At 35.5% G+C, this 13,626-nt stretch overlaps 1 protein-coding gene across 7 annotated transcripts in view; it reads left to right on the top strand.

Annotated features, from left to right (window-relative positions):
• The first annotated feature begins 3,878 nt into the window (after positions 1-3,878).
• The window catches only part of LOC107470081 (uncharacterized), a 63,664-nt gene continuing 53,916 nt past the window's right edge, over positions 3,879-13,626 (top strand). The window contains exons 1-5 of one of the 7 annotated variants that reach the window (XR_008004166.1): positions 3,879-4,198; positions 4,966-5,025; positions 5,156-5,245; positions 5,742-5,931; positions 6,238-6,762. Coding sequence is in view for 2 of the 7 variants with exons in the window: in XM_052255502.1 (XP_052111462.1) it covers positions 4,515-4,697; positions 5,742-5,997; positions 6,238-6,341 (543 nt within the window). In the remaining 5 variants the exon portion in view is untranslated. Of the gene's footprint in view, positions 4,199-4,498; positions 4,698-4,728; positions 4,788-4,965; positions 5,026-5,155; positions 5,246-5,741; positions 5,998-6,237; positions 6,763-13,626 lie in introns of those variants that run through there. The other 6 variants (XR_008004168.1, XR_008004167.1, XR_008004169.1 and 3 more) reach the window with 6 other exon arrangements.

Below are 13,626 nucleotides of genomic sequence, written 5' to 3'. Positions count from 1 at the left end.
CATCTCTTGATCAACCTCTTCATATTCTTCAATTTCAATATATACCATGCCATTTTCGTTATCCTTGGGAGGTTGTGCACACTCTTTTATAGTTTCAACTTCATGTCCAATGGGAGAGGATTCCATTGTAGATAGGAATTCATCCATGATTGAATCCATTTCTTGATAAGCTTCTTCCAAGTCTTCAACTATGACATGCCTTGGAGGTTGCGCACCCCCCTCAACATCCATTTCAAGCTTCTTGGAAGAGTGCTCCATGATGCTACATTCCCATGGACCTTCAACATCTCCTAAATCTTCAACCACTTCTTCCTTTTCTTCAATGATCATAGGCTCCTCCAATTGTTCCGACACAAAATAGCATCCCCCATCCCCCACCGGGGTTTCCAATCTCTCCTTCATGCTTTGCTCTTCAATTGATTCTCCATATGTGGCTATGGAAGCACCTTGAGTGTTCAAACATTTGTAGGCTAAAGTATGCACTACCTTGGTCAAGTTAGTCACAAACTCTAAGGTGTTCCTTTGCATATCTGTTTGTCCTTGAAGTAGCAATGTGAGAGAGTCATCTATTGGGGCTTGGGGTGAGTAGGAAGGTTCATTATTTTGGAGAGAGGATTCATGGTAGGAAGGTGGTTCCTCTTGATAAAATTGTGGAGATGGTGTGTATTGAGGTAGTTATTGGGAGTAATCTTGATAGGGTTGTGGTGGTTCTAAGGGTTCTCGCTCATAATGGTCATAAGAATATGGCATGAATGATTGGTCATATGGTGGATATGGATCATAGGAAGGTGCTTGATATGGAAAGGCTTGTGAGTATGGTTGAGGTTCATGTTGAGGATGAGATTCATAGGCATATGATGGTGATTGTTGAGTGTCACAAGAAGAGTCATCATAGCCATTAAATTGACATGCATTAGGGTGGAAATTATACCTATAAGTATCCGGAGGTTGTTGCCAATAGGAGTGATCAATTCCTTGAGGCTCCTCCCATCTTTGATGGTTCCATCCTTGGTACATGTTACCATTAAAGTCCACATTGCCTACAACACAATTAGAACCAAACTCAAAGTCAAAGTGAGAGTTCATAATGAGAGAACAAAATAAAACTAACAAAAATTAAGAAGCAAACAAAAGGTAAACCTATTCACAATATTCACATACGTACAATAACCAATAACACAACACCATTGCAAATCCCCGGCAACGGCACCATTTTGACGATTGGATTTTTGACGGTTTAGAATTTCACTAATGAAATCTCGTTGTAAAGTATAGTTTCTAAACCAAGCAATAATCCTTTCATACAAAAATTTGTTTGTCACAAGTACAAACCCCTAAAATCTATAAACCGAAGTATTTAAACCTCGGGTCGTTCTCCCTAGGATTTACAATAAAGTGTCTTGTTATTGGTTGTGAGTTATCTAGCTTTAGAGGTATTCAAATCAATTAGCAACTTCTAATTATCAATCAACAAAAGGATTAGATAACTCAAGAGTCACTAATTACTCAACCAAAGCCAAGAGGAACAAAAGCTACACTAAAATCCTACCAAGCATTTCATCAAACACTTGGAAGGCATAAACGAAAAGCATAGTAAAATTGCAAGAAAAGTAAATCTACACTACTCAATTGCAAGGAATTAAACAACAACAAAGCAAATGAACACAATTATTATGAATTACCTTAAATTGAATTGAAAGAAAATAGAAGGAACAAAAGTAGATCTACAACAAAATACAAGAACAACATAAAAGAGATTACAGCAAAAGAATGGAAGAAGAATGAATGTAACTACAAGGAATTGAGAAGATAGAAGTAGAAGAAGATGAATCTAAACCTAGACTTAAGAACTAAACCTAATCCTAATCCTAATTCTAGAGAGAAGTGAGAGCTTCTCTCTCTAGAAACTACTTCTAAAACTAACTATCTATCTAATGATCCCCTAATTAGTCTATGGGTGTGAACGTGTGTCAATCCCCTTCAATCCTTGGCTCTCATATGCATTTTGGCGCCAAAGTTGGTTGCTGAAAACCTTCCAAAATCGCCAGGCACGTGTTACATTAATGAGGTCATGTGCCACCATCGGCGCGTGAGCGCACGGTACGCGTGCGCGTCCTTGTCCTGTTTCGCAATGTGCGGGCGAGCGCCTTGTGCGCGTGCGCGTGCTTGGCCTGGATCAATTCTTTGGCTTTTTGTGCTTCTCTCCACTTGTATGCTTCCTTCCTTGCTTCCTTTGGTCCATGCCTAGCCTATTTCAATCCTGAAATTACTAGCAAACACATCAAGGCATCTTATGGAATCAAAGAGAAACTAGAATTCATCAAAATAAGGTTTAAAAGCATGTTTTTACACTTAAGCACAAATATGGGAGAGACAACAAAACCATGCTAATTCATAGGCTAAATGTGACAAAAGGCTATCAAGATGCTCTAAATTCAATACAAAACAAACCGTCAAATTGGGGTTTGTCAGCCATTACCAAGGAGAGAACGAACATGAATGCCATTATCAGAAATCACAATTTTGCCTACCACTTCCCAGTCACTGAATCAGAACAGAATGCTCAGTCAGTGCTTGATTGATTGGCTTTGCTCACTGATTGTATTTGATGATAAATTTTAAATTTTGAATTTTCACAGACTATGTTACTGATTCACTGTTCTTTTAGTGCTTTTTGTTGTTGTTAATCATTGTGATGAGGTTTGTTAAAATTTGCACTGCCTATATTACTGAGTGATCCTTCAGTGCTTTTTGTTGTTGTTAATCATTGTGATGAACTTTGTTAAAATTTGCCCTGCCTATGTGACTGATTCACAGATTCATCCCTCTCATCATTATCATTGGCATGAACTCTGAACCAAAACCCCAACTCTCTGGATAAAATTGTAACGAAAGCTGATTGGGACTTTTCTTCTACTTAAGGTATGAATCAAAATGATGAGGCCAGGTTGTGAATACACAAGTGTCAACGAACTATAATATATATTGAGTTTGTGACATTAGAAGGGTGTAATAATAACAATAATAGAGTCATGTTATTTGAATATTAAGGTTTAACATTTAAACTCTCAGCTTCTCTACCCTATTTGATTCTTCATCTCAAGCAATTGAATCGAATCAACCAAGCCTTCCTTTTCTTTTTCTTTTAGTTGATTCTTAATTTTTCTAATATATGTAGCTTTTTGAATCAAGTGGATTAGATTATGTAGTTTTCTTGATTTGGGATATTTTTGGAGACGTATTAGAAGAGCTCTTTTATTATTATGTTTGCTATAATAATATTCACATGTTCTGTATGCTTGTGATTGTTTCAGTGTTTACATTTTCTTTTCAAGTCACTTGTTGTGGTTGTTCTTTGAGTTAAGGCTTTGTATGTGTGTGTGAGAATATGTGATAATGTTGAATGCTATTGCATCTAATAGGAGTTTTTGGAGTACTCTCATCTTTGGTCCTTTATAATTTATTTATTATTTTATTTTAAAATAGTTTTTTCAGTTGAACCATCGATTGGACCGGTTGAACCAATGAACCAATGAACAAGTGATTAAAGTGGTTTGATGACCGGTTTGGTTTTCAGAACCTTGATTATAATTCATGGTAGCAGATAAACAAAGAAAAAATTGAAAGAAAGCTAGAACTGAATTTTACTAATGCTGAGATTTAGATTTATATTAGCGGTACACACTATATATAAGATAGTAACTATGAAGAAATCATTTGTAATTATACTCTGATTAGTTGAGTAATTAAATGAATACTCTGCAGTGTTATATTGTTTATATTGTTTTATTTTTTATTGTAAATTTCCATTTTGGGGACATATTGCTTGCAATGTTAATAAATACTCTAAAGTAAGGTCTTTCAATTGTACTTATTGGAGATAGCCACATTGATCTTTACGTCTAAATACTCTTTTAAAAACTCGGGTGAACGGACTGGCGAAGAAGCAGGTGTCACAACAAAAGGTGACATCGACTGACAAAGAGGAAGGAAGTTGTTTTCACGAGTCACGACTGGCAGTGGCGACACCGATCAGAATGCGGGCAGATTTGACGATGAGAAATTGAGAATTTAGAGCTCCTTCCACTTCGATTCGGTTACCTAATTTAACTAATTTCTCCGTACACAACTCTGTTTCCATTTTACGGCGTTTACCGCCATGGAAGCCACCGACGACGCAGAATCCCCCGCACTGATTGTACGAAACTCCTCACATCTTTCTTTATTCCTCAAGTTTATATCATTATTATTCTTAAATTGATCTAGCTGTAACATTTGATATAGTAGCATTAGGCAAAAAAATTGAGTAGGGTTCACTAGAATTTCCTTGTTTATATGAAGCTATTGGTAAATGAACTGGTTTCCTTGCCACTGCACAAAGATATTAATATAGTGAATATGTATTTGATCAACTCTAGGTCAATCTGTATTGGTATACTGGAAATAATTTAGTAAATTGGGAAAAGCATTGATTTGGGCCCATTTCTTTTTCTTCTAGGTTCCTGAAGATAACTATGAAATGTGTTTGCCTTTACCATCCTGAGTTCATTCAATTATTAGTTTCATTGATATTATCTAATTTCCTTTACCAGGCCTCCGCAAAGTTAGCGAGAACTGTTAACTGGGGTACAACAACTGTTATTGGAATATTTGCTGGCATGTTATACGGCGGTAGTAAGGAGGCAGCTGCTTCTATTGTAAGTTCTGATTACAAGAGGCCTCGATTCCTTTTTTTCATTTTCCCCCTCATATGGCTATGAGAGTGTTTTATGCTGAATACAGAACAGGTGTTACTGCTAACATCCAAACTACAATCATGGATTTCATTCTTTACATTATAGAATTCAATATTGCGTGTAACTTCGTGTATGAAAGTGATCTTCTTTTGCATACTGTTAGATGTGTCATGAATAACACTTTGGTGTTGATGTAGAAATATCTTTTTTTCTTTTTGTGTGGATGCAGAGGATTTATTTTCCTTGAAAAACTACTTGTATATAACGCTAAGCTACCTTCCATAACATGGTAAGAAACTATTTAGAGTTAAATGTACTTGAAATTTATCTTTGATATTGTTTATTCATAATCCAAAAAATGTTAAGAGTTTTTGCTCAATCCTTCTTGCTTGATGAGATTTATTTTCTTGGGTAACTAGTAACATCAGAAGGAAGGTGCAAACCAATCCATTAGTGTACCATAAAGATGTCAAAAGATTATCTAATCCCATCAACAGCCTGGCATAAAGGTATACTTGATCCATTTGTAGGTTTTCAAGAGCTTAAGCTAAAAAGGCCGGAGTTGTTTTAATTTGTTGAATTGCAATTGCAATACAAAGAATAACTGAGTACTTACTTTCTTAAATGAATGCAAAGATGTTTCTATTTTTTCACAATAGATAGTATATATCCTCTTTATTCATGTCATCTAATGTGAAGTTTCACTCTTTTCTACTTTTTGTATAAGCTTGTTTTCCTTTTAATGCATTGCTATGAAGTTGAGGAGATAAATACCTAACCCACTTCAATAATCAATAGATGGAATGAATGCTAATATCTGAATGCAAAAATAAACCTTGCTAGCATTTTCTTTAGACAGAGAAACAAAACCCATGAACATGGTGCTATGGTTTATCTTTTCTTTGTTGATTAAATATTCTGTCATCAAGTATGTGAAGGTGGAGGTTTTATTCTTTATTATCCAATTTTAGTCATGGTATTTATAAGTTCCTAATGTTTTGCTAGAGCAAGGACGCAGAAGTGACTTTGAAGCTTGGAAGTACAGAAGACAAACGTGAGCAATATCGTTTGATGAAAGATGCTATGGAGAAATGGTTCATTAGGGTTACACGGGGCTCAATAGTTGGAGGAGTATGCCTTGGAATGTTCACAGCTACATTTTATAGCTTACAAAATCTACTTGCAGAGCAGCAAGGTGTGCATGATGTTTTTAATATTGTTGGTGCTGGTTCAGCTACTGCTTCAGCTTTTGGTTTAACATGTAAGAAATAATACTCTGCCACTAGACTCTTTATAACATGGACTGAATCACAAAAACAATTCATTTTTCATTCATTTCATTGTATTAATGATGAGCGAATAATTTATACGCTTTTTAGCATTGTTTTTAGGTAGTTTTTAGCATGTCTTAGTTATTTTTTATTATATTTTTATTAGTTTTTATGAAAAATTCACATTTTTGGACTTTACTATGATTTTTTGTGTTTTTCTGTTATTTCAGGTATTTTCTGGCTAAAATTGAGGGACTTGAGCAAAAATCTGATTCAGAGGCTGAGAAAGAACTGCAGATGCTGTTGGATTCTGACCCTCCTGCACTTGAAGTAGATTTTCTGGAGCTACAGAAGCTCAATTAGTGCGCTCTCAATTGCATTGGAAAGTAGACATCTTGGGCTTTCCATCAATGTATAATAGTTTATAATTTGCCCGAGATTTGACGGCCCAAAGTGGCGTCCAAACGCCTACCAGAGACCCATTTTTCGGCGTAAAATGCCAGAACTCGCACCAGAACTGGAGTTAAACGCCCAAACTGGCATCCAAGCTGGTGTTTAACTCCAAGAAGAGCCTATGCATGTGAAAGCTTCAAAGCTCAGCCCAAACACACACCAAGTGAGCCCGGACATGGATTTCTGCACTAACTGCACTTAGTTACTCATTTTCTGTAAACCCTAGTAACTAGTTTAGTATATATAAAACTTTTTACTATTGTATTGGGAGTCTTTGAAACCTTTTATCGTTTATCATGCCATTAGGGAGGCTGGCCATTCGGAATGCTGCAACCATTGAAGATTCTACATCGGAAGTAAGGAAGAGTAATTATCGGTTTTGTATTAGATTATCGAGGACTAGAGGAGAAGATGGAGCTTCACAGAGCCCTAAATACTACCGTATTGATAAAAACTAGAACATCGAATGTCTTAGTTCCTGAATTTGACAGTCGATGCAACGGAGAAGAAGTTACGCAAATCTGAATTAGAATTCTCACTATGGAAGCCGACAAAAGAATTAGGCAGATCTAAGAAGAAGACTTATCAAGTGGGAAGGAAGAGGATACCTATTTCTGAAAATCACTTCAACAAACTAGAATTGGGTAAGCAATCAAAAACTAAGAAGTTAAATCCCCATTACATTGGGCTGTTAGGAATCCTGAAGGAAATTGGATCAATGGCGTGTAGGATCGCTTTACCACCACATCTATCGAACTTGTTTGACGTGCTTCACATATCGCAACTTCATAAATACACTTTCGATCCTAATCATGTTCTAGAACCAGAAACGGTTCAAGTGGAAGAAGATCGGACGCCTCCGATAGCTCCAATTAGGATCTATGACACCAGCATCAAGCATTTACGCAGAAAAGAAGTTTCTTGGATGGAGATAGCATGGAGTCGGGCTGGTACTAAAGAGTATATCTAGAGCATGAGTCAGATATGCGGAAGGGCTACCCACACCTCTTTTCAGATAACTCTCTCTGAAGTTTGAGGACAAAATTCCTAATTAGGTGGGTAGGATGTAAACCCCGCTGAAATTGGTAAATAATTAGTCAATGAATCAATTTTTAAATAGAAAAATTAGAAATGCAAAACTAATATCAAAATAGGGTAGAGCTCATCAAAATGAGAATTTTGACACCAATTTCAAAAAATTTGGCCCAAGATTGGGCCGAATGGGCCGAACTGGTCAAACTGGACCCGAACTGGGCCCGTGGGCCCAACCAACTCACTATATATAATGAGCTAAAGCTCATTTCATTCTATTCAGCATGCAGAACACGCTGGGCAGCAACCTAAATGGGGAAAAACATGTTGAAGATTCCAAAACCCTTGATTTCATTCAAATTCACATAACTTCTCGCTCCGAGCTCCGATCGTCGCACCGTTTGTGGCTACGCATCCGCGGCATCGAGCTCTACAAAACCCATAGCATTAAAAGGTAAGAAAACCACGTTTTCTTCCTCAATTTTCCTATTTCCAGTTCTGAATTTATTGGGCTTTGGTGTTGAGATTTTGTATAATTTGGTGTTTTAGGCTCAAGTTAGCTTCCGGGACTTATGGGCTCAAGCTATTGAACATATGGTATGGTAAGGACACCCTAACCCTAGCTCAATCTTGTATTTATAATGGAAAACTGAATTGGAACATATATATGTGTATTAGGTGTAGTTTAAGAGGGTGTTTATGCATTGGACTTGAATTTGGATTACTTGGAGCTTTGCTGGTGACAAGGCTTGCTTTGGGGCTGTTTGATTGAGCTTGGAGGGGCTATGATTTTGTGTTGAGAGGCTGCCTTGGGTTAATTAAGTGATCGGCCATGGTATGGTTTATGTTTCAGACGTTTAATATTTACGGTGTTGTGAAAACTTAGTTAGAAGAACCATAGGATAAGTTGAATTGTTTGTTGTATTTAATGATTAGCCTTGTAATGTTGTTGGAATAGATTTGTTGATAGATATATATTAGAATTATGAGGTGTGAAAGTTATTAATGGTGTGCTCTTATATTTATTTATGATGGATTAGGATTGGTGTTTGTTAATAAGAATGTAGAGTTGTGTTGTGGTGGTATTGCATATGCTGTAACTAATTATGTAATGATCAGAATTGCATGAAACTAAGTTTGGGCTAAAATTGGGAATATAAGGAACTAAACAGAAAAATTTGAGACCTTTTTGTTAAATATACAATTTATGGCAAATTTTTAAAAGTTAAATCTGTCCAATAGCAGAAAAGGTCAGACAGGGCATCAACTTGTTTGTCTTGCTGTGACTTCTATGAGTTGAGTTTTGGAGCAAAACCAATTTCGTTATAAAATTTGATTAATTTGCTTTATTTTCTAAAACTTCAGAATTTTAAGAGTTGAGGATTGGGAGTTGTGAATTTTTGAATATTGGTGGTCAAAACTGAAAAGAAACAAATTTCAGCAGGTTATGCACCAACTTCCAATGCCTGTAACTCTTAGAATTGAATAGCAATTGGGTTGCAACTAAGACACACTTGTTCCTGGATGAGCTAGGAGTTCCCAAAGCAAAATTTAGCTTAATTTGAGTTTTTTAATAAAAGTTATTCAAATTGAAAGGTACTAAGCTTGTTGGTTTCTAAAACAGATTTTGACTCATTTTTACTTAACTTTCAGGTAATGTAACTTCTTCATTAAAAATGGTATTAACTCAAAACCAATTGAGAAAGAAACCTTGATGAGTAAAGTTTAACTACATTAATTTTTAAAGTCATTGGATTTAACTTGGATTTTATATTGAATTTTGAATATCACATGCTGCTGCTGTTTTTCTGGTTTTATGCACTGCAGAGCAGTCATAGTTTTCCTTTATTTCTGAGGCTAGAGAAATCAAAAAATTATGATCTTTGGTTTGTTAGAAAGCTTATTTCAAGATAAATGCCTGAACATAAAATTTGTGCAATTTTGAGTTCATTTGTTATATTAAAAACAGAAAAGAAAATATAGTGTCGAGGATGTCTTAGTGATAGTCATAGGTTCGAGAATTTAAAGTTTAATCTTCGTGTGATGTGATTGATTTAATGTTAGAGTTGGGTTGATTTTAAGATTATTCGATATTAAAGAGGTTGGGAAGATTTTGATAAATGGTTTGGTCGGGACCCAGAAAGAGTAAACGTGATGAATTATAAGAGAATGATGTGAAAGCTAAATGAATACATGTTGTTATGGCTATAAAGAATGAATGTAAGGAAATGATGATGATAAATGATGAGATTTGGGAATGACTGTGTGTGGCCGAAATGGTCGATATGGCAAGTTGAGGACGGAAGTTTCCTCTCTTGTCGTGATGCAGATGTGGGAAAGGTGAAAAGGCACTCTCCTTCGTATTGTTTTCCACACATTCTTCTCTAGTTGCAAGGTGGAAAGGCACACTCCTTTGATTTAGAAAGGCACTCTCCTTCGTATATCCTCTAGGAGAAGGTGAAAAGGCACACTCCTTCGATGTGAAAAGACACTTTCCTTCATTTATAATCCTCCTAGAGATGCACAACGTAGAGACCAATGTCTGGGTTGGCTACCAGATGTGTCGGGTTCTGGCAAAATAACCGGCACGTGAGCTCATAGCCAGTAGGATAGACATTCATCATATGCATGTGTGCTTTTTTTTCTATGCCTTAATTGGGAATGCCAAATTGATATATATCACCTGCTACTTGTATATTTGCTACTTGTATTATCTGTTCATTACTTGTGCTTGAACTTGTTTGGTTGTTTGTTCCTGTTGCATTATGGATGATGGAGGGATGGAGAAAATGGAGAAATGGTTTGGTGATAGGTGTGGATTGAAATTGAGTAAGTTAGGTAGATTTAGAATACTGATGAGCGGATAATTTATACGCTTTTTGGCATTATTTTTAGGTAATTTTTAGTAAGTTCAAACTACTTTTAGGGATGTTTTCATTAGTTTTTATGTTAAATTCACATTTCTGGACTTTACTATGAGTTTGTGTGTTTTTCTGTAATTTCAGGTAATTTCTGGCTAAAATTGAGGGACTTGAGCAAAACTCTGAAAAAGGCTGACAAAAGGACTGCTGATGTTGTTGGAATCTAACCTCCCTGCACTCAAAATAGATTTTTTGGAGCTACAGAACTCCAAATGGCGCGCTCTCAACGGTGTTGGAAAGTAGACATCCAGAGCTTTCTATCAATATATAATAGTTCATACTTTATTTGGGAATTGACGACGTAAAGTGGCGCTCAACGCCAAGTACATGCTGCTGTCTGGAGTCAAACGCCAGAAACACGTCACGACCCGGAGTTGAACGCCAGAAACACGCTATAACTCGACGTTCAACTCCAAAAGAAGCCTCAGCTCGTGGATAGATCAAGCTCAGCCCAAACACACACCAAGTAGGCACCGGAAGTGGATTTATGCATCAATTACTTACTCCTGTAAACCCTAGTAGCTAGTTTATTATAAATAGAACTTTTTACTAGTGTATTAGACATCTTGGGACGATTAGTTCTCAGATCATGGGGCTGGCCATTCGGCCATGCCTGGACCTCTCACTTATGTATTTTCAACGGTGGAGTTTCTACACACCATAGATTAAGGGTGTGGAGCTCTGTTGTACCTCAAGTTTCAATGCAATTACTATTACTTTCTATTCAATTCTCTTTATTCCTATTCTAAGATATTCGTTGCACTTCAACTTGATGAATGTGATGATCCGTGACACTCATCATCATTATCACCTATGAACGTGCGTGACTGACAACCACTTCCGTTCTACCTTAGGCCGGGCGCATATCTCTTAGATTCCCCAACAGAATCTTCGTGGTATAAGCTAGATAGATGGCGGCATTCATTGGAATCCGAAAAGTCTAACCTTGTCTGTGGTATGCCGAGTAGGATTCCGGGAATCCGGAAAGTCTAACCTTGTCTGTGGTATTCCGAGTAGGATTCTAGGATTGAATGACTGTGACGAGCTTCAAACTCCTGAAGGCTGGGCGTTAGTGACAGACGCAAAAGAATCAAGGGATTCTATTCCAACCTGATTGAGAACCGACAGATGATTAGCCGTGCTATGACAGAGCATAGGACCATTTTCACTGAGGGGATGGGATGTAGCCATTGACAACGGTGATGCCCTACATACAGCTTGCCATGGAAAGGAGTAAGAAGGATTGGATGAATGTAATATGAAAGTAGAGATTCAAGAGGAGCACAGCATCTCCAAACGCCTATCTGAAATTCCCACTATTGATCTACATAAGTATTTCTATCCTATTTTATTTTTTGTTTATTATTAATTTTCGAACTTATCCATAATCAATTATTATCCGCCTGACTGAGATTTACAAGGTGACCATAGCTTGCTTCATACCAACAATCTCTGTGTTTGCTATTTTTATACCAACAATCTCTGTGGGATCGACCCTTACTCACGTAAGGTATTACTTGGATGACCCAGTACACTTGCTGGTTAAGTTGAACGGAGTTGTGACCACACATAGTTGTAAACCATGGTATTGGCATCATGTTTTTGGCGCCATTGCCAGGGAAAGAAAAAGCAATGAATTTTACGAAATGCAATAACATATGAATCACAATTTCGTCCACCAAGTTTTTGGCGCCGTTGCCGGGGATTGTTCGAGTATGGACAACTGACGGTTCATCTTGTTGCTCAGATTAGGTAATTTTCTTTTCAAAAATTTTTCAAAAATATTTTTCAAAATATTTCTTTTCTTTTTCGTTTTTCCAAACTTTATTTTCGAAAAATATAATAAAAATACAAAAAAATCATAAAATCATAAAAATCAAAAATATTTTGTGTTTCTTGTTTGAGTCTTGAGTCAATTTTTAAGTTTGGTGTCAATTGTATGTTTTTAAAATTTATGCATTATTTTCGAAAATTCCATGCATTCATAGTGTTCTTCATGATCTTCAAGTTGTTCTTGACAAGTCTTCTTGTTTGATCTTGATGTTTTCTTGTTTTGTGTTGTTTGTTGTTTTTCATATGCATTTTTCGTTTGTTAGAGTCCATGCATTAAAGATTTCTAAGTTTGGTGTCTTGCATGTCTTCTTTGCATCAAAAATTTTTCAAAAATATGTTCTTGATGTTCATCATGATCTTCAAAGTGTTCTTGGTGTTCATCTTGACATTCATAGTGTTCTTGCATGCATTCCTTGTGTTGATCCAAAAAGAAAAGAGAAAAACACAATTATGACGTTTTAATTTTAATTATTTTTCTCTCTCATAATTAAAATTTCAAAAATAAAAAATATCTTTTCCTTGTTTTTCTCATGATTTTCGAAAATTTGAGTTGACTTAGTCAAAAATTTTCAAAATTAGTTGTTTCTTACAAGTCAAGTCAAATTTTCAAAAATTTAAAAATCTTATCTTTTCAAAATCTTTTTCAAAAATCATATCTTTTCCAATTTTTCCTCTTTTCCGAAAAATTCAAAAAATTCTTTTTCAATTTGTTTTCAAAATCTTTTTCTTATCTTATGTGATTGATTAAAAAATTTGAAGTTTGTTACTTTCTTGTTAAGAAAGGTTCAATCTTTAAATTCTAGAATCTTATCTTTTAGTTTCTTGTTAGTTAAGTAATTAATTTTGATTTTAAAAATTAAATCTTTTTCAAAATATCTTTTTCTTAAAAATCTTATCTTTTTATCTTATCTTCTTATCTTTTTATCTTATCTTTTTCAAAATTTGATTTCAAAATATCTTATCTAACTTATCTTCTTATCTTTTCAAATTTGATTTTAATATCTTTTTCAACTAACTCTTTGATTTTGTGTTTGTTTCTTATCTTTTTCAAAACCACCTAACTACTTTTCCCTCTCTAATTTTCGAAAATACCTATCTCTTTTTCAAAAATTCTCTTTAATTGTTTAAATTTTAATTTTAATCATATCTTATCTTTAATTTTCGAAATTACTAACCCCCTTTTCATAATTATTTTTGAAATTCTCCCTCTCTTTTCTTCTTCTATTTAATTATTTAATTACTAACACTTCTCTTCACCTCTCTTCATCTAAAAATCCGAACCCATTCTTCTTCACTCTTCCCCCCTTTCTTCTTCTACTAACATAAAGGAATCTCTACACTGTGACATAGAGGATTCCTCTTTCTTTTCTTGTTTTCTTC

Source organism: Arachis duranensis, chromosome 10 (assembly GCF_000817695.3).
Source record: "Arachis duranensis cultivar V14167 chromosome 10, aradu.V14167.gnm2.J7QH, whole genome shotgun sequence".
In the NCBI taxonomy this organism is placed as follows: domain Eukaryota; kingdom Viridiplantae; phylum Streptophyta; class Magnoliopsida; order Fabales; family Fabaceae; genus Arachis; species Arachis duranensis.
The sequence above is the reverse complement of the archived record's forward strand: the minus strand, read 5'-3'. Positions and strand labels throughout refer to the sequence as shown.